Below are 26,685 nucleotides of genomic sequence, written 5' to 3'. Positions count from 1 at the left end.
GAGGCAGGTTTACAATGGAGTCCCCCAGTGTCAGTTTGGGACCCTTGCTCTTCCTGATGTATATTAATGATCTAGAGTGTGGTTTTCAGGGCATGATTTCAAAATTTGCAGATCATACAAACATTGAAATCATAGTCAGCTGTGATGAGTTTAGTCTTGAACTTCAAAAGGACATAGACGTGTTGGTGCATTGGGCAGACAAATGGCAGATGAAGTTCAATGTAGAGTCTGCACGTTCTCCCTATGTCTGCGTGGGTTTCCTCCCGGGTGCTCCGGTTTCCTCCCACAAGTCCCGAAAAACGTGCTGTCAGGTAATTTGGACATTCTGAATTCTCCCTCTGTGTCCCTGAACAGGTGCTGAAATGTGGCGACTGGGGTTTTTTCGCAGTAATGACGAATGTGATATAAAATAGTTACTTTAGAGTTACTAGTTAATGTAATGTAGAAATAAGCCACTTTGATTCTTGCAGTTAGGGACAAAGGAATTTGAGACCGCATGGAAAAAGCAGGAAGAGGTGGGTCTATGAGAGTGATGCTGCATTGATAGGGGCCAGAGAAAGGGATTGGAAGTGAGCCAATCAGAATAGATCGAACAGGTCAGGAGGGACATAGGCTGACCTATGTCCGTCGAGTATGTGAAACTTGATACCATTTGAATTGATTTTGCAGAGATCCCTTTGTCTTTTAGTTCAGTCGTTTTCTGGGATGTAAGAAGCTGGATGTCTCTTACATTTCTGTAAGATGATTCAAGCTTGCAAGCTAAATAAATAACTTCTGTTTACGTGCGAATCCGTCTCAACTTTTATTGAGGCCAGACTGACAGAGAAAGAAATTTGGAGATCTACAGTAACTTCATTGCAGTGTTGATGTAAGCCAACTTGTGACAATAAAGATTATTATCGAACGGTGAGGTGATTCATTTTGACAGGAACAATATGGATAGACCGTATACTATACAATGAAAGGAGAAACTCTAAAGGATGTGCATAAGCAGAGGGATCTCCGTGTATATGTACATAAGTTATTGAAGATGGCAGGGCATGTTAAGAGAGCAGTTCATAAAGCATATGGTATCATAGGCTTTATTAATGGCGCATTGCGTACAAGAGTAAGGAAATCATGTTGGACTTTTAGAAGACACTAGTTAGTACTCATCAAGAGTACTGAGGAAGTATGTGAAGGCATTGGAGAGATTACAGAGAAGATTCACAGGAATAATTCCCAGGGTAAAGGACTATGATTCTAAGGATAGATTGGTGAGGTTGGGACTATTGTCCTTGCAGAAAAGAAAGCCGAGAGGAGACTTGATGGAGGTGTCCTCGTGCATCAATCGCTGGAAGTAAGCGTGCAGGTATAGAAGGTAGTAAAGAAGACATGGTATATTGATCTTCATAGTGAGAGGGTTTGAGTATAGGAATAGGGATGTTTTACTGATATTTTATTGGGCATTGGTGAGGCCATACCTGGAATATTGTCTGCCGTTTTGGTGTCTTTATCTGAGGAAGAATGTTCTTGCTATGGAGGCAATGCAGCAAAGGTTTACCAAGCTCATTCCTGAGGTAGCAGGACTGTCATATGAAGAAAGACTAAGTCAGTTAAGGTTATATTCATTGGCGTATAGAGTGAGAGGGATCTCATAGAAACTTACAAAATTCTAACAGGATTAGACAGGGTCGATTCAGAAAGAATGTTCCCAATGGTGGGGGAGTCCAGAACTAGAGGTCATAGTTTGAGGATAAGGGGAGCCCTACTTTAAGGACTAAGGTGAAGAGAAATGTTTTCACCCAGAGAGCGGTGTATCTGTGGAACTTGCTACCACAAAAAGTAGTTGAGGCCAAAACATTGTGTAATTTTAAGGAGGAATTAGATATAGTTCTGGGGGCTAAAGGGATCAAGGGATATGCGGGGGAGGGGGGAAGGCTGGATCAGGATATTGAACTTGATCGTCCATGACAATGAATGGCAGAGCAGGCTCAAAGGGCCGAATGGCCTCCTCCTGCTTCTATTTTCTCTGTTGATTGGAGAGTGGAATAAACATCCTGAGAGGATACTGAGGCAGGTTCAATCAAAAAAAGAGAATTGGAATGTTATCTGAAAAGACAATGTGCAAGGTTATGGGGGGTGAAGCAGGGGAGTGGTGACACCAATGGTGTCCTGCAATGCTTGATCTGGGCTTGTTATTTTTTGTTTTTATTAATGATTTAGCTATAGTGTTTGGGACCACATACTGCATATTTGAATATGACTTAAGGTTTGTGCAAGTATCAAGATGGTAGATAATGCTTGACTGATTTAATCGGGTGTTTTGGGGAAATTAGGCTTGTGACTGACACCTGATTAGTTCAGAAAGATGCAGAGTAGTGTATATGGGTAAGGCAAATATTTAATGTACACCCTCCAGGGAAAGCATTAAGAAAGTAGAGAAAATGGAATCTGGCTGCTCTAGTGCATAGATCCCTCAAGGTTTATAAACAATCTCATGAAGTGATATTTAACGTGAACAGGTGTTCCGGTGCATTAATAGGACAGCTGAACATGAGGCGTAAAACAATGGCCAAATCTCAATTTAAATATAGGCCTGGTTTGGTCATCCCACAACAATGAATGAGGCTTTGGAAAGTGTACAGAGGAGAACCACTAGACCAATACCCACTTGAAAACATCTTCATTATCAAATAGCTGGGATTTTGCACTTTATTAAAAGTGCAACCTTGATGTTATCTGATTTTTTTTTAATAAGGTAGGGAAGACAATAGTTTGTGTGTGAGTTGTCTATTTGTTTCAAATAGGATAAGGAGGACTAGGAGTCAGAATTCCAAGTTATTTAACACCTGATCTAGATTAGATATCAGGAGGAGGTCCTTTTCCCATAGAATAGTGGACCTCTGGACAGGCTGCCAGCTCATGCAATGGACGCCCAACCTTTTAATTGCTTCAAGTGAGAACTAAACCAATTTCTGGTTTGGGAGATAATCATCTCTTAACAAAATGTAGATAATGAAAGGAATTAACAAAGCCAGGTCTCCTGGACTAGTTTTGATTGCTTTAGGGGTTTGAGAAACATTTTCATCAAATTGACATTGGTTTTCATCTGTTTTTTCTTACTTTTCTCAGGAGATCAGGTGGGGTGATATTATTCTGGGACTGGATGGGTAGACCAGAGGATTTTTTTCTGTCCATCATTTGTATGTTTGCAATACAACTGTTTCATTTAGAAACAAAAATGGTGTGCACGACCACTTAATGTTTTACTCCCAGAATATATTGGGTACTGGAGAAATCCATGATTGGGGAATAGACTAACTTATATTTGCCTATTATTGTCATGTGCATTAGTGTGGGGCTAAATAGAGAAACTGTGCACTCATCATTCATGAATATACCTTCTATTCTGTACTCATGTGATTCTAAAGGAAATTTGTGGAAGATAATGCAGATAAAGTAGTTAACAAAACATAGAGTTATTGCGTCTATCCTCATTCCTGGAACCATTTGATTAAACCTTTTTCTGTACGCTCTCCAAAGGCTTCATATCCTTTCAATAGAATGATTTGTTAGCAATATCCAGCTTTGGCAACTGTTATATTTTAAATAATGACTTATCTAAAATATATATATTACTCTTGAATCCACCAGGATGATAAAATGACCAATAGTCGTCTTGTTGAAAGATGAGCTATTTAATGAGTAATAAAATGATAAACTGAATCCTTTTACTCAATACTAAACTAACAATGACAAAATAAAGTACAATACAGATAACTACATAACAATACACTATTATAACAAACTAGTTCTAACTTCTCTCACTCTAGCTATTCTATGCCTTGCTTGTTCACTGATCTGAATCACATCATGTGACTTAGAAAAGGCAGGAATCCAGTTCTTATAGCATTTGACTGTGAGCCATCTAATGTTGAAATAACTGTACTACATTTACATACTTTGATCATGTATATTGATATCTGAATATCACTACAGCAACAATATTTTCAATAGGTCTAACGTAACTTCCTGGATTTTGTATTCCAGACCGCTATTTTAACAGTCCAGAATCCCTGTGCTCTTTTAACTGCAACAATTTGTACACAAGTGGATGCCTCATAAGTGCTTGCACTACATTAAATTGTACCAGCTAGTATGTGTTTTCCTCTTTATTTTCCCTACTGAAATGTATCACAACACACTTCTCTGTACTTAATTTCATTTGTGAGATGTCTACCTATTCCACAGCCTGCTTATGTTTTCTTGACATTAATTACTATCTTCTACTGATGACAGGTCATTAGCTTGAGGCATTAACTATGATTCTCTCCACAGATGCTGCTTCACCTGCTGAGTATTTCCAACATTTTTGTTCTTATTTCAGATTTGCAGCATCTGCAGTACTTTGCTACTATCTTCATTCTTTACTGCACTTGCAACTTTCGTGTCATTTAAAAATTGAGCAACATACTGTCTATTTGCTACGTTAACACACACGGGCATTCTAGCCTAAATATCTCAATTAATTGTCATTGATAAACCATCTGCTCAGTGCCAAATTTGGAAAAATAACAGACTTCTGAACATCCCACATCACTTTGCATTTTCTCGAATCATAAATGTGCTGCTTTAGTGCTTTTGACAAGATCATTTATAAATCAAATTAACAGAAGACCAGATCTAACACTGTGATGGTATTCTGTTCATTACAACAGCCCAATGGGATTTCTTGTGATCCATCACTCTTGATTTCCTATTATTTAGCTAATTTATAGTCCAAGTTTAATATTACCTACCAACTCTGAATTTTAAGTAATTTTCTTTGAGAAATTAATAGGAAAGCCTGCCCTCTCATGCTTGTGTCGCTTAGAATTATTGGCAAATGCACTTAAGTTGATTCTTTTTTATAAATTGCATGCCTGCCATACTCAAGAGATTAACAAGTCCATCATTTCCACTTTTACATTTCTGTCTTTTTGCTGACAAAGCATCACGATAATTTATTTTCCAATTTTCTGATTCTAATTAACTGAACATTTTCAGGCACATCTTCAGTTTAATTTTGCACAAATTATCGGAAATATTCATGATGTATTCCATCCAGAATTGTTATTTTATCAATATTAAAATGTCAATTTATAATCATCACTTCAAAGCTAATCTTCATTTTCTCTATGAGCCAGCATGTAGTTGATGCCCTTGCATAAAATATAAAATTCTTAACACCAAATGTAACTATTTTTTGTCTTATTTCATTTTTGTCCTTTTTTGTTCCAGTTATAGTGTACCAGATTTTAGCCCATCTTTTCCAAAATGATTTGGGTATAGGCATGAAAAAGAAAAAATGCATGGTTATCGGGAATGAATGCTGGAGATACAAATTTGATATCTCTTTCCAAGAGAAATAAACTTCTGCATAGTACACATTTTAATTTTCATAAACTATCTCCTCAATTATTCTTTTTCCTTTAATCATGCTTTTCAATTTTACTTTCCTGAACTCCCTTTTGTTATACTCACTTTTATTTCTACTGGTGTATAATATGTTTACACAATTAGTATCAACTCTGACTTTGTATTATCAGATAGCCTATAAGTTTAGTGAAGTAAGTGTGTGCTGCTTCATGGGAAAGCCCTCACAGCTAATGCTCAATATTTTATTTTCTGCTTCACAATCCCCTGGATCAGGTGACCCATACAGTATATCCAATATTATTCCAAACTAATGGAAAGTAAATATCCTGAATTCTGACTTCATTCCCTCTGATATGTAGGGATGTTCTTAAGGTGACTTATGCATCCATTTTGTTTCTTCCTTTGGGATTGTTTCTTGCAGTTTACCGTGTTGATGTTGAGAACATATTGTACTGTTTTCAAGAGGTGGGTCTGGAGAACTCTGTAACAGTGTATTACATGAACGCATTAATTTGCTCCTTATCCAACAACTGTTTGTGTTTCATGCAATATCTGTTAATGAATGCAGAAAGGATGCAAGGCAAAAACAGAAAATACTAGAAACACTCAGCACATCAGGCAACTTCTGCAAAGAGAGAGACCGAGCTAACATTTCAGGTTGATAATCTTTCATCAGAACTTGGTCCAAGACGCACATCTTTGAGAATTCAGCAGACCAAGACAGCCAAATGCAGAAATTTGTGAAAGCGGGTCAAAATTAAATTCACACTGATGTTTTATAATGAAAATGAAGATGCAGGGAGCATTATACCCAATTTTTGTTAAGAAATCCTTAATTCGGAGTCGAAGAGTCTTTCAGCAGAATTCCTATTTTCTCTATCTTAAGCAAATCGATTCAGTGTTCTGGAATCGTAATTTTTTGGACCGATTTCTCCACAGTAGGAAGATTGAGGAAGGAAACTATTCCTTCAATTAAATTATCATTGTTGAAAATTTCCTGCCAGGCCCTTTCTGTACATGAAAGCTACATTTTATGGTTGATTGGGTGCATAAATAGGTACACCTAACTCATTTGAAGTTTATAGAAACTGAGGAGAATTGTGGGATCCTAAAATTACTGATTATGGTGCACTGTAGAAACCACCTCTATTATTGCTTATGGACAAAATGACGTTAGTAACAAACATTTTGTTTTATAGATGAAGGAGCGTTGGTGAGAGCAGCAAAGCAGTTGGGCTTTGTTTTCAGTGGGCGAACCCCAAATTCAGTTATTATAGAAGCTGTAAGTACATCAAACTTGGAAGTCCAATGATTTCTTGGATTTAAGCTTTGTTTCCTTGGCTAGAAGCAATTCTGTTCATTTCGAAAGAATGCACAGGATTCTTTTATAAATTCCCAGTAAGGAAGGGTGGTGTTGTGAATAAAGTGCCATCATGTTGTAAAATGCTGGCATTTGCTATTTCATATTGAATCTAAATAAAATTCTACAAGTTTCTCCATTAGCTCAGTTCTTAAAAATTAATTTGCTATACTGGGGAAGAAGAACAAAAGACAGGTAATAACCTTTGGTTCAAAGGAGAAATAGCTCACCTTTCTTACTGAATCTTCATGTTCAAAAACTACTCAGATTAAGGCTGTTTTGATTATTGCCTCAAGACTCTTGAAGCTAACCAACTGAGATGACAGATTTCCCAATCAATTGCACGTGATTCTCTAATGGAAAAGCACAGAGATCCATGATATATCAGATCTTCACTCATTTGCATTATGTACATATTTTGTAAGGGGGACATCGATGGCTGCATGAGGTCTTTCCTGAAGCTGTAAAGTGCTTTATTCAATATATCTTTGTCCCAGTGATCAGATTTATTTATTGCTGTCATTTCCTTATGCTTGTGAGTGTTTAACTTTGATTCATCTACCTGCCTATTAAAAATAGGCATCCTGAATTACCAGATCCTGAGTTGTATGCAGAAGTTCCATTAAAGTTTTGTTAGGAGATTATCTGTGCAAATCTCAGCTTTTGCCACAATTGAGAATCTTGTTCTCGATTGTGTGCCTTCCTCTTTATATTAACTTAGTGGATTTCTGAAACCTGCTTTTGCAAGAATGGAAGACTAACACCGGTATATGCAGTGAGGGTGGGGAACACTATATGACTCTCCTGACTCTTGCATGCCACCAAACATAGAAAGGTACAGTGCTGACTTCTTCAGTGCCTCAGTTTGAACAATTACATATTTACTTGGATGTAGAGACTGAATTACTTTTGAGCTATGTGTTAGCTTTGCCCAATTGGTAGCACTTAAACCCATAGTACAGGGTAGGCCAGTTAGTCCCTCAATCCTGTTCCACCATTCAATGAGACTGTGACCCATCTGTATCCTAACTCCATATACCTGCATTTTCTCTATATAATGAACAAAGAAAATTACTGCACAGGAACAGGCCCTTCGGCCCTCCCAGCCTGCACCGATCCAGATCCTTTATCTAAACCTGTCTTCTATTTTCCAAGGATCTACTTCCCTCTGTTCCCCGCCCGTTTATATATCTGTCTAGATGCATCTTAAATGATGCTATCGTGCCCGCCTCTACCACCTCCGCTGGCAAAGCGTTCCAGGCACCCACCACCCTCTACGTAAAAAACTTTCCACGCACGTCTCCCTTAAACTTTCCTCCTCTCACCTTGAAATCGTGACCCGTTGTAATTGACACCCCCACTCTATCCACCCTGTCCATACCTCATAATTTTGTAGACCTCAATCAGGTCCCCCCACAACCTCCGTCCTTCCAACGAAAACAATCCTAATCTACTCAACCTTTCTTCATAGCTAGCACCCTTCATAGCTAGCACCCTCCATACCAGGCAACATCCTGGTGAACCTCCTCTGCACCCTCTCTAAAGCATCCACATCCTTCTGGTAATGTGGCGACCAGAACTGCATGCAGTATTCCAAATGTGGCCTAACCAAAGTCCTATACAACTGGAACATGACCTGCCAACTCTTGTACTCAATACCCCGTCCGATGAAGGCAAGCATGCTGTATGCCTTCTTGACCACTCTATCGACCTGCGTTGCCACCTTCAGGGTACAATGGACCTGAACTCCCGGATCTCTCTGTACATCAATTTTCCCCAGGACTCTTCCATTGACCATATAGTCCGCTCTTGAATTAGATCTTCCAAAATGCATCACCTCGCATTTGCCTGGATTGAACTCCATCTGCCATTTCTTTGCCCAACTCTCCAATCTATCTATATTTTGCTGTATTCTCTGACAGTCCTCCTCGCTATCTGCAACTCCACCAATCTTAGTATCATCTGCAAACTTGCTAATCAGACCACCTATACCTTCGTCCAGATCATTTATGTATATCACAAACAACAGTGGTCCGAGCACGGATCCCTGTGGGACACCACTAGTCACCTTTCTCCATTTTGAGACAGTCCCTTCCACCACTACTCTCTGTCTCCTGTTGCCCAGCCAGTTCTTTATCCATCTAGCTAGTACACCCTGAACGCCATACGACTTCACTTTTTCCATCAACCTGCCATGGGAAACTTTATCAGACGCCTTACTGAAGTCCATGTATATGACATCTACAGCCCTTCCCTCATCAATTAACGTTGTCACTTCCTCAAAGAATTCTATTAGATTTGTAAGACGTACCTTCCCTGCACAAAACCATGCTGCCTATCACTGATAAGTCTATTTTCTTCCAAATGTGAATAGATCCTATCCCTCAGTATCTTCTCCAACAGTTTGCCTACCACAGACGTCAAGCTCACAGGTCTATAATTCCCTGGATTATCCCTGCTACCCTTCTTAAACAAAGGGACAACATTAGCAATTCTCCGTCCTCCGGGACCTCACCCATGCTCAAGGATGCTGCAAAGATATCTGTTAATGCTCCAGCTATTTCGTCCCACATTTCCCTCAGTAACCTGGGATAGATCCCATCCAGACCTGGGGACATGTCCACCTTAATGCCTTTTAGAATACCCAAAACTTCCCTCTTCCTTAAGGCGACTTGACCTAGCGTATTTAAACATCCATCCCTAGCCTCAACATCCATCATGTCCCTCTCCTTGGTGAATACCGATGCAAAGTACTCATTAAGAATCTCACCCATTTCCTCTGACTCCACGCATAAATTCCGTCTTTTGTCTTTGAGTGGGCCAATCCTTTCTCTAGTTACCCTCTTGCTCCTTGTATACGAATAAAAGTCTTTGGGATTTTCCTTAACCCTGTTAGCCAAAGATATTTCATGACCCCTTTTAGCCCTCTTTATTGCACTTTTGAGCTATATCCTACTTTCCCGATATTCCTCCAAAGCTTCATCAGTTTTAAGTCGCCTAGATCTTATGTATGCTTCCTTTTTCATCTTAGCTAGTCTCACAATTTCATCCGTCATCCATGGCTCCCTAATCTTGCCATTTCTATCCCTCATTTTCACAGGGACATGTCTGTCCTGCACTCTAATCAACCTTTCCTTAAAAGACTCCCACATTTAAAATGTGGATTTACCCTTAAACAGCTGCTCCCAATCCACATTCCCTAGCTCCTGCTGAATTTTGTTATGCTTGGCCTTTCCCCAATTTAGCACTCTTCCTTTAGGACCACTCTCGTCTTTGTCCATGAGTATTCTAAAACTTACGGAATTGTGATTGCTATTCCCAAAGTAATCACCGACTGAAACTTCAGCCACCTGGCCGGGATCATTCCCCAAATCAGGTCCAGTATGGCCCCTTCCCAAGTTGGACTATTTACATACTGCTCTAAAAAAACTCTCCTGGGTGCGCCTTACAAATTCTGCTCCATCTACACCTCCAACACTACATGAGTCCCATTCAATGTTGGGGAAGTTAAAATCTCCCATCACGACCACATGTTTCTATGATCTGTCTTCATATTTGCACCTCTACTTCACGCTCGCTTTTGCGAGGCCTGTAGTAAAGTCCCAACAATGTTACTGCACCCTTCCTATTTCTTAGCTCTACCCATATTGCCTCAGTGCTCGAATCCTCCATCGTGCCCTCCTTAATCACAGCTGTGATATCATCTCTGACCAGTAATCCAACTCCTCCACCCCTTTTACCTTCCTCTCTATCCCTCCTGAAGCATCTATACCCTGGGATATTTAGTTGCCAGTCTTGCCCTTCCCTCAACCAAGTCTCAGTAATACCAAAAACATCATATTCCGAGGTTCTAATCCAAGCCCTAAATTCACCTGTCTTACCTGCTACACTTCGCTCATTGAAACAAATGCACCTCAGACCACTTGTCCCTTTGCGTTCATCATCTCTTCCCTGTCTACTCTTCCCCTTAGTCACATTGAGTTTATTATCTAGTACCTTACTGGCTTTAGTTGCTGCCTCTTTACTGACCTCTAACTTCCTAATCTGGTTCCCATCCCCCTGCCACATTAGTTTAAAACCTCCCCAACAGTGTTCGCAAATGCACCCCTGGGACATTGGTTCCAGTCCTGCCCAGGTGTAGACCATCCAATTTGTAATGGTCTCACCACCCCCAGAACCGGTTCCAATGTCCCAAAAATCTCTCCATCTTTGGCTGACAAAAATCATAGAATCATAAAATGTACAGTGCAGAATCTCGGTTTTAAAATTAGTAACTGATATGGCTTCAGTTGCTGTTTTTGAAAGAGAGTTCCAAACATCTACCAAGTGATGAAGAATTGTTTGCTAATTTCACACTTGAAAGGCCTGGTTCTGATTTTTCTGACAATGCAGCCCCCCTCCCCCTCCCCATTCCAGAATCTACGCTAACAAACCTCTGCAGATTTCAGAGTGGCGAAGCACAACAACAGTTAATCTCAATGTTTTAGAAGAGGTATTTTCTGAATCCTTGCTGATGATGAGCGACATCTCCCTCCACCTACCCATTTTGGTAAACGGCAACCGCACTGCATGTGATTTTTCATCCATTATGCGAGTGGCAGGTTAAGTTACTTGCCACTGGCATGAATTCAGAAAATTTACACTTGTATGTCATCCATGGTGGGCATTAAATTTCTTCTAATACCATTATAAGAAGAGCAAGGACTTTTCCTTGACTTAGCCAGCATTCTAAACTTGACTCTAAACTCAATTCACTGACTATTCATTTCTGTTTGTTGAGCGATGCTGACTTAGCATGGCTGCTGTATTTGCCAAAACAAGTCAGTGCATTTCAAAAATCATGTATTGTTTGATGGTTCTGACATAATAAGACAATTAAAGTGTTATACCACTCAAGAAATAAGGTAATTCATATGTATAGTAGGTAATTTAACATGATTCACTTGAGATTACGATTTTTGCAATTGGGTAAATTTTGCTTGTGATCTAACCCTTGATGAGGTGTGCTGGTGCCAAGAGCAAAAATACCACACAAAATGTAGATTCTGATTGACAGCTTTAAAAGGAACTGTCTATTTGCTCCAATATTTATCAGAATGACACTAAACCAAAATCAATGAAAAACATTTTGCTTTTTCTCCCTTTAACTGAGTCACTGTCTATCCTTTTTCTCTTGATAGTGTTTGAGGTTTGGAAAGAAAAGCACAGATCAATGGGTTTTGTTTGGTGATGTAATAAATCTTTTCTTCTATTCTAGTTTGGGCAAGAAGAAAAATATGAACTGCTCAATGTCCTTGAGTTCACGAGGTAAATGTTCACTTAAATGATTTTAAAGTTAAGCTAGTTGATTTTTTGCAGCATTGCACATGTTAAGCCAGAGAACATGGTCACTCTCTTACGCGGCTCTCTAATGGCATTTTAAAGCTATTTTTCTCTGCCTTTCTTCTGCTTCTGCGTTCTCTTATGCGTCTCTCCCAAATATTTTCCATTTTTGCTTCTATTTTGGTCCCTTTTATTCTCTCATGGGATATGGTCATTACTGACGAGGTCACCATTCGGTGCCTATCCCTAATTGCCATTGAACTGATTTCTTCTTTGGTCACGTCAGAAGGCGATTAAAAGTCAACTATTTGCTGTGGGTCTGGCGTCACATTTAGGCCAGACCAGGTAAGGACGGCTGATTGGACAGCATGGTGGTTAGCACAATTGCTTTACAGCTCCAGGGTCCCAGGTTCGATTCCCGGCTTGGTTCACTGTCTGTGCAGAGTCTGCATGTTCTTCCCGTGTGTGCGTGAGTTTCCTCCGGGTGCTCCGGTTTCCTCCCACAGTCCAAAAATGTGCAGGTTAGGTGGATTGACCATGCTAAATTGCCCTTGGTGTCCAAAAAATTGCCCATAGTGTTGGGTGGGGTTACTGGGTTTTGGGGATAGGGTGGAGGTGTCGGCTTGAGTAGGGTGCTCTTTCAAAGTGCCGGTGCAGACTCGATGGGCCGAATGGCAGTCTCCTGCACTGTAAATTCTATGATTATCTTCTCTCAAGGACAGTAGTAAACCAGATGGGTTTTCACAACAATCAATGATATTTTCACAGTCACCATTACTCTGACTAGCTTTACATCCATATCCTAGAGCATTAGCCTGGACTGCAGGATCGCTGGTCCAGTGACATTGCCACTACCTCACCATCTCCCATCTATTCTACTTCTCTTCCCCTTATCTTTTAAGATGTCTCTCTTTCTCTCCCACCCCATTTCAACGGTGTTTTAAATTCGAATCTCATGGGGGTACTCCATTAGTCTTGGTCTTGTCTGTCAATAATGGGTGAGTAATTGATTGGTCATAAGATTCTCCTTTGGTATGTTTAAAATTTCAGCAACGTTAAATGAAGAATATGCAGTTGCTCGCTATTTTTCCGGTCCTCTGCCCTTCATGAGTTTCATATACTTCATAGAATACAAGTCCAAGACTACAACTGATCCATAATCAAACCATTAGTCTTTTTCTCTCGTACATAACAAACTTATATTTACACATGCATAGGTTCCCTTTTATTAAAAACTCACAAAAATGAAGTAAAACATTTGAAACTTTTCCTCCTGTTTTTGCAAATTGTTTGAAGAAAAGCTACTTGTCAGAAGGTGGGGAAAAATATCCTATCAGTATTGCTGACTAAACAATACCTATGCTTTCTGGAAAATTGTGGTACTTGTGTTCAGGTTGCACAATCTAAATTCAGCTCAGAGTCACAGCTGTGAGCAAAAGAGATGAACTCCATACCCAAGTTTTTGGAAGATGGTTATAACTTCAAGGAGGATAATTAAATGAAGACACTAACAGGCATCTGAAAAAACCCCCATAAAAACAAAATTGGTTCAGGAATCGGGGAAGACAACCTGCTGCCCTTGTGTAGCCTGGTCTATATGTGATTATAGTCACTTCATAATGCCCTTAGGGTAATTAGAGTTGAGCAATGAATATTGCTTCAGCTATAATATTTAGGGCTATTATGCGTGACATGTTTCATCTTGAAAATAAAGATCATAATGTCACCATAATCGTAGAATCCTAGAATTTACAGTGTAGAAGGAGGCCATTTGGCCCATTGAGTCTGCACTGGCCCTTGGAAAGGGCCTAAGCCCATGCCCCCACCCCATCTCCGTAACCCCAGCTAACCTATTTGGACACTAGGGGGCAATTTAGCACGGTCAATCCACCTCCCCTGCACATCTTTGGACTGTTGGAGAAAACCGGAGCACCGGGTGGAAACCCACGCAGACACTGGGAGAATGTGCAGACTCTGCACTGACAGTGAGCCAAGCCGAGAATTGAACCTGGGACCCTGGAGTTGTGAAGCACTCTGCTAATGTCCCGCCTGTAAAGAGTAACTGAAAGCTATACTGCTGAACAGTGTGGAGAGGGTAAAGGCCAGATTGTGCTCAAAGAGTGGGCATAAGAAATTCAATATTGCTTGGGGGCAAAGGTGTCTAAGGTTGAGATGAGTGGGTGAACTGTCAGTTAATTAACATGACAGTATTTCAGTCTGTTACCGTAGCTGCAAACTTGTAGACATGCATGTATCAACCTTGTTTTCCCCGAATGCTTTCGTATGAGTATTGGTAACCCAAATATTTGTACTAATATGCTGAAAATAACAAAAGACAAATAGGAAGGAAAAGTCACTCGGATGTTATTGCTGGAAATTCTAATTGCTTTGCAATTACTTCAGAACTTCTGGGATGTGGTCACTATTTTGGTGTAGAGAAATGTGGCAGCCACTTTATGCGCAACAAGGTCATATGAACTGCAGTGAGTGTGCTCTCATGATGTCGGTGAAAATAGAGAAGAGTTCCTCTGGTTTGCTGTGAAAAACAACATAGCGATTCTACATGCACTGGAGAATTGCAGTCTCAGTTTAACATCTTGGGTGGAATTCCGCCGGGTCGGATAATCGGCATGCGCGAATCACACCACGCCGCCCTGACACCGGGACGCAACTCTCCGCAGTGCGGAGAATACGCGCCATCGGCGCGCCGCCGGTCGGGGTATGCGCCGACTTTCCGGCCTGTGCCGACACGGGCCGGCGTGCTGATTCTCCGGGCCGGATGGGCCGAGCAGCCGTCAACAAAATGCCGAGTCCAGCCGGCGCCGAGCTAACATCCTCTGAGCCGATGGGACCTCGGAGTTGAAGGGTCCAGGAGCGGCCTATTGGGGGGTGGTCTGACCCCGGGGGGGGGGGGGCCTCCGTAGTGCCCTGGCACGCGATCGGGGCCCACCGATCGGCGGGCCGGCCTCTCTGCCCCCCCCCCCCGGCCTCCTTTCCTCCACGCCGGCTCCTGTAGCCCTGCACCATTTGGCGTTGGGGCCACCGCAGGGAAGAAGGCCACTGCGCATGCGCTAGTTGCCGCCAGCCCAACTACGCATGCACGGAACCTGCGAGGCCGGGATCGGCAGCTGGAGCGGCAGCTGTCCTAGCTCTTTGTGGGCTGCAGAATGGGGTCCCGGTACGGGTGCTGACGCCGGAGTAAAACACCGTTGGGAGAATCCCGCCCCAGGTCTGTTGTGGGAGTGAATACAGCTATTCGGCTATCTCACAGAAGTGACCAGACGGGAGATTCTTGGAGTTTTCAAGATCATTTTCCTTATCTTTCTGAGTGAAAGCAGCCCTATACTGGTCATCGCAAAACCCCTTTTCTGCCAAAATGAGATTGTACCAAGTCATGTGCTGGAAGTTGATACTGAGCTTAGGGAGGTTGAAGATTTTGGAGACAACCTAATATATCCACCGATAATAATTTTGACTTTAATCAATTTAAAGCAAAATTTGATGTTCTTTACAATACATCTGATGTAATTATGGAAGACATTGTAGTGTTGGACAGAGGAGATATCTCTGAAGGGGACAAGGACAGAATGATAAAGAGGAATTCTTCTTTTGAGGGTCAATGGGTGCTTGAAGTTATCTCCCCCAGCAAGCAGTGGAGGCTGGGCCAACTCAAACTTGAATGTATTTTTTGATTGACAAAGGAGTAAATGGTTATGGGGGACAGGGAGATCAGCCATGATCTTATTGACAGGCTCGTTAGGCCAAATGGCTGCATTGCCTACTCTTCTATTTCTTGTGTTCATATGATGATATTAGTAGACTTTAAAGGAGCTAATCTGTGGGAAATTGCAGAGATGTGCAAAAGTTATAGAGTGGAGATATTGTGGGGGGGGGGGTAATTATTATCCATGTGTTAATCAATCTATGTGTGATTAATAATTTCAAGATTACCTATTGCTAGTTTTAATTGGTGGCCCTTTGTGTTAAAGTAATTTTCTGCATTTACCTTTTTCATATTATTGGTTATACTTGATATATCACCTTCAACATACCTTAAGTTCAAAAAGTCCAAGTTTCTCAAATCTTTCCTTGGTGATTCAAAGCTTCAAACATCACGAACATACATGTAGCTATTCTCTGTATTTGTGTCCAATAATTAAATGCCTTCCTTCTGCCTTTGTGACTAAATTGAATGCAATATCTGACATATAAAATTGGTCAGATTGTATGTGAGTACAGAACTTGAGTATTGCTGGGGAAAAAAAAGACATGTTCAAGCTTTTCATCGTGAACTGATAAGGTAACAAAGTGGTTAGCACTACTGCCCCACAGCACCAGAGACCCGGGTTCAATTCCAGTCTCGAGTGACTATCTGTGTGGAGTTTGCCTGTTCTCCCCAATTCTGCATGGATTTCCTCCGGGTGCTCTGGCTTCCTCCCACAGTCCAGAGATGTACAGGAAAGGTGAATTGGCCACTTTAAATTGTGCTTTGGTGTCCAAAAAGATTAGGTGGGGTTACGGGGATCGGATGGGAGCGTGGGCCTGAGTATGGTGCTCTTTCAGAGGGTAGGTGCAGGCAAGATAGGCCGAATTGCCTCCTTCTCCGCTGTAAGAATTCTATGAAAACAATTTATATTAATATACATATATTAACACGCAGGACCCCGTTCTTTGCATACTGTGCCTGTTTCGGCTAAACCAAATCAGTGACAGCTATTTGCTGACTCATTCCTCAGGGCAATGCCTTTACCAACCATGGTCAAACTGCCTAGTTTAAATTTCAAGCAATGCTCAACAGTTAACTGTTAGTCACCTGGTTATTCTCCATGGCAATACATCTACCAATCAGTCTCTACTTGCTAACTAATCAATACTTCCTTGTCCTACAAATCAATGTTTTCCCTTGTATCGTTATTCTTGCGAAGCGCTCTGATGCCTGCAAGACTAAAAGCTTCAACATGTCTTTTTTTCATCAATATTTTTCACTTTTATAGACTTTGTCTGACTTGTGTTTTGCTGTTTTGACTGTGATTCAACAACCTATTGGCTTTGTTGATTATTCTGTATTGGTTGGCCGTGTTTACTATTGCCTCTAGACTAATGGATGTCCTTTGGTTTTCTTAACTAAATGGAATGCCGTTCATGGAATATTCCTCCTTCCTATATACAGTACCTTAAGTGTCTATAATCAATATCGTCTATTATTCTGCCGATGTAAATATTTTGTTCAGCTTGCTTTGGTAATATCTGAGCTGTCTGTTCTGATTCCACTGACCTTTCTGATTTGCTGTTCTCTGGAAATGTGATCAAATTTCATTGGGTTTCTGTGTTTGTTGTTGTTATAAATTATAAACAGCCCCACTCGGCCTTGGATATTCCATTCAGTAAATGCTCTATTGCTGCCACCCAAATGTGACTCTTGTAACAAAGTACCCTGTTATTCCTGTCTTTCAGTTAATTTTGTAATCCTACACTAGATTATTCCAGCTTCCCACAATTTTCAATTTAATTAATAGTCTCATGTGTGGAACTTCTGTTAAATGCATACCAAAAGTCTGGGTAAGGCATGTTGCGGACTTGGCACAATCCATTTGGACATTCACCTCTTTGACATTTCTGGCGAACTGTTTAGTCCGTTTATTCCCTTCTGACCCCATGAATCTTAACATTTGCTAGATTATTATTGTACAGATAATCCTCAAGTGTACACCAAGAATAAATACTTGTATATTTTACATTGGATTTAATTAAGACAAATGGATCTGTCACTGTCCTTTTTCAGTCTTTTGAAACACACATTCCACATTAGCCTCTTTCTAAACTGATACTTCCCCAGTATCCAGTGGACCAAGAATTCTCTGCACGCTGATTCTCTGCACTGCCTCAGGGCCACGTGGTTGCAGCCCTGGACTACATACTGCACATGCATAGTTCCTTGCTGAGGCGCTGGTATCTGTGTAACTGCGGTATCAGATGCAATTTGATGTTGCACTGAATAACAGAGGGCCCTGATTGCCCGTCTCCTAGTTCGTTGAGTTTCTGGTTCATGGCCTTTTGATTTTCCGGTTTCTTCAGCTCCTCCATAATGCTTTACAAATAGAGAACTGGTGCTGCAAAATGCAGCTGAGTTCATTTGCTTAAATTTAAATTTCTTTAATAAACATGATATGGAACTTGTGTAAGTTACAAGTATATTTGAAGCTTCTTAATTAACTTACATTAAAAATTACATTAGAAAGTAGCATGTACTAAATTCGACACCCACTCCAGTACTCCAGTGTAGGTAATAATTAGCCCTGGACAAAGACTGAAATTATCAACTTGATACAATAAACAGCAAATAATCTGCTTGCCCACCCAACAATAGAGCTGTACCACATACTTCCTCATATTCCAGTCATGAAAAGGAAAACTAGGAATTCCATATTTTTACCATGACTTAGTACTTCCATCAATAGTCAGAAGGTAAATGGACTGCACTATTTGGTTTACAGCTAATGGTTTTGGAGAATAGCAATATCGAGGTTGAAAACATTATTTGAAAACAGTATTTATTTGGATTTGACACTAAAGGGACTTTTTATCCATGTCATCATTGAAGATAGCTTTAGCTATGTTTAATTGCTAAATTACAATCACAGAACCTAACTGGCTGATTGTTTCATTCTACAATTAACATGTTGCTGCAGTGGGATCCTAGGGCATAGGTTTGCATCCAGGATTGTTCCGTTCTGATTTTGCCAAATTAACCATTTTATTGTGGGATAAAGAACAGGTGTGTGACTGTTTCCTCATAAAGGAAAGAAAATCCAAGGATGAGACTGTTGCACAGTACCTAACAAATTACCTGTTTTGGAACATCATAATGAAACTTGGAAAAAGGTGTTCCATCTGCTCTGTTCAGTAGGACAGCACAACAACCAATTAAGGAAGGAAGGATGAAATTAACATGAGAGGATGTCATCTTTGGAAAAGCTCCACAAAAGCAAACTTCTGCAGCAAGCCGTGTGATATTTATTAAACCGAAATTTACACGTCGGTAAAGTGGTTCTCATTTTCCAATCAAATAAATCCTCATTCCAAGTCCAGTATACTTGAAGAAATACCCAAAAATGTGAAAGGGGAATTACCTTGTATATGGGGAAGAAGAAAGTAAAAGAAAAAAAGGACTATTTAGTAATCGGTTGAAGCTCATTAAAGTTAAAATATTTCAACTCTGCAGATTCTGAACCAGACTTGGGAAAAGATTCTCCTGTGGGTTCAAGTTCTGCTTCTGTTGCATTTCATTCCATAGAATCCCTAGATTGCAGAAGGAGGCCATTCGGCCCATCGCACCGGCGCCAATCCTCCAAAGGAGCACTATGTAGGCCCACCTTATCCCTGCAACACCGTGTATTGATCATGGCTAATCCACCTAACCTGCATGACTTTGGACTATGGGAGGAAAGCATCCCGAAGAAACCCACGCAGACATGGGGAGAACTTGCAAACTCCACACAGTCATCCAAGGCCACAATCGAAGCCGGGTCCCTGGCACTGAGACAGCAGTTCTAACCACTGTGCCACCATGTCGTCCCTTATTTTAACTAATTAAGAAACATTTAGTCCTGCAATTCATTGCACAAGATTCTAGACTCAAAAACTTCTTAAAGTAATGTGCTACTTCAGTGTTCAGTGCAGCTGGAAGCAAAGCTTCAAACTCCGTATACCTATCCAACAAGGTATATTATCATTCCAACCTTCACACTTCTGTATTACTGGAATCCTATTTGTGTTTTGATTAGCCCTGTACTATTTCTCTAACTTCCTCCTTCTTCAATATCCTCACTTATCAATTCCTTTAACTTCACTCACCAACATTCAATGCTGCAGTAAATCTTACAATGATTGCTGCCCTCAGTGACACATCCTTCCATGCCATTGTACTATGACTCTGCATGGAACTATCTTGCAGATCTTGGACTATGATTTCCTGTACCCTTTCTTCCACCCCTAAAAATACAACATATGTATTCATGACTAAAGTGGTAGGAATCATTTTGTACGTATCAGCTTAAAAAAGGCCTTGAATATGCTGCGTTAAAATGGCCAACAATAATTTATAGCCCAAATGCGTATTGCCATTTTGAAAATTGCAGTACATATGTCCTCTACATTAATACTTTTTGTGATACATATCTTGCCGTTCCTGTCATTGTGAAAATGAAGAATTACGTAACTCCTGTTACATGCTGTGCATTCTGCTGTTGCCATGTATACTCCTTTCCAGCTGCTCTCACTGTCAACTTTTCCCAGATTAATTTTGAGTTTCAATTGAATTAATATCTGCTGTTCAGACAGCATGTACCTTTTTGATTTACTTTGCCTTCACTGCAGCAAAGAATAATCTGCGTTTGGAAATGTACACCACAAAATAAGCAACCCGAATCTTTTATGATGCGAGTAATTTATATTTTTGATAGTGAGGAAGTGACTTTTAAATGAATATTTTTGATTTCAATTGAACTATTTTAAAAATTGAGACACCAAGGTGATGCGCAAAATAAGAGATTAACAACTCTGATACAAGTATAAGTGAGTTAAATCAAGAAGTTCATGGTTAGATGACATCAATGGTTTTATATAAAGAATTAAGGTTCTGATTTATTTTCTCTGAAAAGCCAGATTAGCCATGATCTTATTGAATGGCAGAACAAGGCTGAGTGGCCTACATCTGCTCCTAATTCTTATGTTCATATCTAACACTGGCAAGATCCAAAATGGGGCAACAAAGTAGTCCCAAGGTTGCTGGTTTTGAAACTAATGGAAGCAAGTGGGCAACCCCTTTAAGGCAGAAATTCCCATTGTAGATAAGAACATAAATCCACCTAAATTTGTCTTCAGAATTTTGCCATGTTCTCACATCACTTTATGTATTACTGAACTTGACATCATTGAACGCCTAGTGACTGTTTCCACATGTACGCTGCCAACATTCCAGCTCAACCTCACCACCACCTCTCAATATTTCTCTCCAGTGTCTCCAAATGGCCATGGAGCTTAGCTGACATCCAGGTGAACAAATGGATTAGGAGCAGAACTAGGGCCCTTGGGCCTGCTTCCACCATTCAATGAGATCATGGAGATCTGATTGTAACTTTAACTCCACATTCCCACCTACCCCATGGCCTTTCACCTCCTTGCATGAATCTATCTCACTCTGCCTTAAAAATATTCAAAGACTGTGCATCTACTGCCTTTGAGGAAGAGAGGTCCAAAGACTCTCCACTCTCTGACAGAAAAAAATCCACATCTGTCTTCAATGGGCAATCCTTATTTTTAAACATTCTAGATCTTCCCAAACAGGAAACATCCTATCTGCATCTACCTTGTCAAGACCCCTCTGGATCTTTATAGGTTCAAATCAAGTCTCCTCTTACTCTTCTAAACTCCAATGGATACAAGCCTCCTCTGTCAAACCTTTCCTCATAAGACAACCTTCCCATTTCAGCTATTAGTCCAGCAAACCGTCTCTGAACTTCCAGGGCAGGTACATCTTTCCTTATCACCTCATCAAATGTTTTTTGGAAATCCAAGTGCAGTACATCCAACAGTTCCCTTTTACCCCAGCACATGTTCCTTTGTCAAAGAACTCTAATAAATTGGTCAGGATTTCCTTCTCGCAAAACCATGTTGACTCTTACCAGATTGCCTTGAACTTTTCTAAGCACTCTTCCATAACTTCTTTAATAATAGCTTTGAACATTCTCCCTTTGATAGATATTACACTAACTGGCCTGTAGGTTTCTACTTCCTCTCTCCTTTTTTGAAATGGAGGAGATACATTTGTTATTTTCCAATCTAACGGAACCTTCCCCGAATCTAGGGAATTTTGGATAATTAAAAGCAACACACTAGCCACTTCTTTTAAGACCCTAGGGTAAAATTTATCAAGGCCTGGGAAGCCCTAGCACCAACAATTTGCTCCATACCATTTCCCTGGTGATTGTACTTTTCTTAAATTCCTCCCTCCCTTTCAGTTCCTGTTTTATTTCTGAGGTGTTAATTTTCATAGATTCATAGAATTCCTACAGTGCAGAAGAGATTTACAAGAATGGTTCGGGGGATGAGACACTAGTTATGAAGATAGATTGGAGAGTTTAGGATTGCTTTCCATGGAGTGAAAAAGGGCGATGAGAAATTTGATAGAGGCGTTCAAAATCATGAGGGAGCTGGACAGAGTAAATAGGGAGAAACTGTTCTCCATTGTAAAAGGATCAAGAGTCCGGGCACAGGTTTGAAGTGATTTTCAAAAGAAGCAAATGAAAGTCAGGCAAAGCTTTTTCACACGGCGAGTAATTAGGGTCTGGAATCTGCACTGGAAGTGTGGTGGAGAGACGGGTTCAATCGAGGCATTGAGGAGGACATTAGATAACTTGAGTAGAAACAATGGACAGGGTTACGGGGGGGAAGGCACAGGAATGGCATTGAGTCATAATGCTTATTTGGAGAGTCAGTGCAGACACGATGGGTGGAATGGCCTCCTGCACCGTAATAATTGTGATCTTTTTGTTTTCTGATGTATTAAAACTATCATATCTGCAGCCAAACCCAGTTCACTTCTTCGGTCATTATTTTCAACTTCTTTTATGAAAAATAAGTTATGTGAGAGAACATAGAGAAATAAGTAGCTATTCCTTCAAAACGTTTACAAATTTAAAGGGTGCTGTACTGCACCAGATGCAGATTAGAACAAGTATGCATTCTAAAGTCCACAAAAACTTTGTGGACAGCTGTTAGCTGAACAATAAGCACTGTTCCTTCAGTGCTGACTGGAAAATCTGACCCGTTATTGATGGCTCCATGTGCCAGCACAGGCAACAGTCTGGTTGGAGGAATGATTTTTAATACAGCATATTACAAGACATCTTTAAAACTCATTTTGAAGTGTCTTTGCAGATGTTTTACTATTGTTTATTATTGAGGGAACCATAAACATTATATAATATGTCACCGGGGAGTGAATGGAGTGCTTGTGAAGTCATTTCTGTCAAAGGCATCAACTGCCACAGAATGGGATAACCTACGGGCACTTTTTCTCAGCTATGGTTCCAAGTAGCTACCTGTTCATGGCAATTAATATACTCTGATTAAACTAGATGAAGACAGCAGATTGTTGTTGTCATCACTTCACTACTAGAGTGCCTTTATAAATGAGAGCAATGCTGAGCTTTTTGATTTCCATTGAAAAGTTGGATTAATCTGAAACTTTTATTTCATTTATTTTGTTCCGGAATGCATAACCACATGCTGAGTATTAAGCACTGGACCAACTTCAATTTTGACACATGCACCTATATTTTTTATCGCATGCTGCTCTGCTAATGCTGGGAATAATCACTGATACAAAGGTTCTTCAATTGCTTTTTTATCTGCTAAAGAAATTACATCTATTTCAACCCATTTTAGCTAGGAAAGGGTTGATTCTCCATGTGGGCAGATTTTTACATCTAGATTAGGATTTTGCACTTGCCATCAAAATGATTTCTTTCTCAGAAGATTTTACCTTCCAAGAGTTTTTAAGCATCACTCTGACATACCTGAACAAATAGTTTTTCAGAGCATCAGTAATGAAGTGACAAAATATTGTTTTTCTTTAAAACTGCTTCGCCAAACCTGGTTAATGGAAAGTTTGCTATAATCTGATTCTGGAACTTATTAGCCAATTGATTGTAAGAACGAGGCAGCATTTGTCGTTTTAGTAGTGCATGCAGAGATGTGTATTAACTTGGCGAGCAATTTTAGACCCACGTTCACGGTGAGCGCAAACTACAATGTGGGCACAGAATCGCGCAAGAATCAGAAAATGAGATTCTCGCTCGCAAAGTCTCGGTTTCTAATTTTCCCTGACCCACTTCCATGACATAACGAGGTTGCTGCCCAGAAAAAAGGAGGGGAAACTTAATTTAAACGCAGTTAAATCTATTTAAAGGGCTTCCCGAGCCACACACTGGAGGGCTCCCACTCAGGAATAAAATTTTCAGGGTTTTAACGCCAGGTCCCAGGGGCAATAGAGGCTGAAAAAGTTGTAGGAAGGCACAGTGAGGAGAAATGTTCAAGTTTAGGAAAAAAACGGCCGTGAAAAAGGGGGTTCATGAAAATCCGTCGGCGAGTGGAAAAGTCAGCGCGGGAACTGTAAGGAAAGCGGAGGCTGGGGCACCAGGGGAGGCCGCATTGCTCACGGCAGAAGAAATGACCAAGGTGGTGGCCGTGGAACTTGATAAACAGCTCACAAAGCACATGGAGGCGATGAAGAAGGAGATGGGGGCGGCATTGAAAGTGCTGGTGGAGGAGGCGATTGCCCCGGTGAGGGCGGCGGTATCGAGCGCAGCGGCGGAGATGCGGGAGCAAGGTGAGACACTGATGGACGTGGAAGAGGCATTATCGCAGCACAATGATCAACAACCCTCGATGGGGAAGGAGCTGCGGACGGTGATAGAGACTAACAAGGGTCTTCGAGCCAAAATGGAAGACCTGGAGAACAGATCCAGACGGCAGAATCTGAGGATCGTGGGTCTGCCCGAAGGAGTGGAAGGCCCGAGGCCGACAGAGCATTTTGCCACTATGTTGGATATTGTGGGGGGGGGGGCGATCCCCCTCGATGCAAATTGGATCGGGCTCATACGTCGTGGAGGCCTATACCTAAGGCGAGTGACCCGTCAAGAGTAGTAGCTGTTTGTTTCCATAGGTACAGCGTGAAGAAGGCCCTGTGCTCTGCAAAGCAGAAGCAGGTGTTGCTGTAGCTGGTATATGCCATGTACCAAGACTTTACGGTGGAGTTGGCGAGGAGGCGGGCGGCCTTCAGCAGGGTGAAGAAAGCACTGTATAACAGCAAGGGGCAGTGCAGCATAGTGTATCCAGCTAAGTTGAGGGTGACCTACAAATCCAAGGACTTTTGTTTTGGGACGACGGAAGTGGCGGAGGGGTTTGTGAAGGCAGAAGGACTGTGGCAGAATTAAGAATTGGGACTGAGAGCGGGTCTTGTACCAATATAGCCTCATGTAACTTTATTTTTTCACTGCGTGTTGGTGTATGTCCTAAATGAGTTGGCACTGTACATTTGGACAAGGGAAGAGTAGCGACTTTCAATGATGGTTCTTTGGGGCTTTGGTGTGTATGCTGGGGTTGTGTGCTAAAGGGGATTTCTTTGTTTTCCTGGGACCGGAGGAAGGAAACCCGGGCGGGGGCCTCCACGCTGGCTGGTTTAAGCCGGCCAATGAGTGGGAGTGAGGTGGGCGGAGAGGCCGCGGCCATCGGAGCCTGGTAGTACAGGTTTTGGTGAGTCTAGCCGGGGTGAAAAGTTGGGGGAAGGAACCAAGGCTGGGGGAAGGAGTTTGCAAGAGGAAGTGGAGGGGAGGAATCTGTGTGTGGTGGGGGAGGTCCAAAATTCATGGGCGTCATTCACAGTACTCTTTCGGGGATTGGATGGCATTGAATATTGGGGGGGGGGGGGGGGGGGGGGGGGTTGGGGGGATGGACTATATATGTAAATGGTGACCATGGGCGATTCTTGATTCCTTTCTCTCTTTTTCTTCCTTGGGAGGTTTTGTTTTATTTGATGCTTATATTGTTATGCGGGCCGTAGTTTGGGGGGTGGTGGGAGGATGGGATCGTTGTTGTTAATAAGGGGATTGACATTGTATTCTTTACCGTTTACTGTTTGTTGGTGGGGTGTAAATTTAAATGGTGAATTAAAATATATATATTTTTAAAGGGCTTCCCCACATATGAACCCATCGTAAGGTGCAAAAGTAAGCACAGCCCCGGGGGGTGGTGAAGGGACATGCCTGGGCAATGCCCCACTGCCAGGGTGGCACTGCTAGGGTGGCTGCTCCAGTGGCGGGTTCTCTGGAGAGCCCCATTAGGATTTTCCCTTTTTTTTTTGTGGGAGAAGGATGTCGCAGCTCTCGTGTGGAGGGTGTTTTCCCCCATGGTGGGTAGGGTAGTTTGCCCCATTGCTTGTGCATGAGGGGGGTTCCCCGTCGCTTGTGCATGTGGGGTTTTACCCTGTTTTCTGTGTGTGGTGTTACACCATCGCTTGTGTTGAGGGGCTTACCATGTTGCTTGTGTGAGGAAGGGGAGGGGGTTTGCCCTGACGCTTGTATGTGTGAGGGTGGGGAGGCAGGGGGGTTGCCCTGGTGCTTTGGGCTGTTTCCCGTGTACATGGAAGGGGAGGGAGGGGGAGGGGAGAGAGAGTTTCTTTTCAACAGAGATCGGAGAGCTACACGCCACTTCTCTCGTTGAAACCAACACACTTGCATCAGAAGATTCCGCCCCACATGTTTGCATATCTTTTCTAGGTTTGTGGAAAAAACATCATTAACAGCTCCGTGATTATGATTGCTGATCAATAATTAAAATAGTGTTTGTTCAAAATAATCACATACCTGACCACATTTTTAGAGAATTCTCATTACTATTACTACTTTCTGATATTAATATATCTTTTCTTTGTTTAACATTCATTGTAGGCAGTTGTTCTGGTACTGGATGAGTAACCTGGTTGTGAATTCAACAGTGGCAGCTCCAAAATTTGAATTCAGCTTATCTGTATAATCAGATTG

At 41.4% G+C, this 26,685-nt stretch overlaps 1 protein-coding gene across 4 annotated transcripts in view; it reads left to right on the top strand.

Moving 5' to 3' along the window:
- atp8a1 (ATPase phospholipid transporting 8A1) overlaps positions 1-26,685 on the top strand; it is a 508,819-nt gene that overhangs the window by 258,685 nt on the left and 223,449 nt on the right. For all 4 annotated transcript variants that reach the window (XM_072496670.1, XM_072496671.1, XM_072496674.1 and 1 more), the window contains 2 exons: positions 6,600-6,682; positions 12,018-12,067. In XM_072496670.1, coding sequence (XP_072352771.1) covers positions 6,600-6,682; positions 12,018-12,067 — 133 coding nt within the window. The remainder of the gene's footprint in view (positions 1-6,599; positions 6,683-12,017; positions 12,068-26,685) is intronic.

This window comes from Scyliorhinus torazame, chromosome 3, assembly GCF_047496885.1.
Source record: "Scyliorhinus torazame isolate Kashiwa2021f chromosome 3, sScyTor2.1, whole genome shotgun sequence".
NCBI classification, from domain to species: domain Eukaryota; kingdom Metazoa; phylum Chordata; class Chondrichthyes; order Carcharhiniformes; family Scyliorhinidae; genus Scyliorhinus; species Scyliorhinus torazame.
The sequence above is the reverse complement of the archived record's forward strand: the minus strand, read 5'-3'. Positions and strand labels throughout refer to the sequence as shown.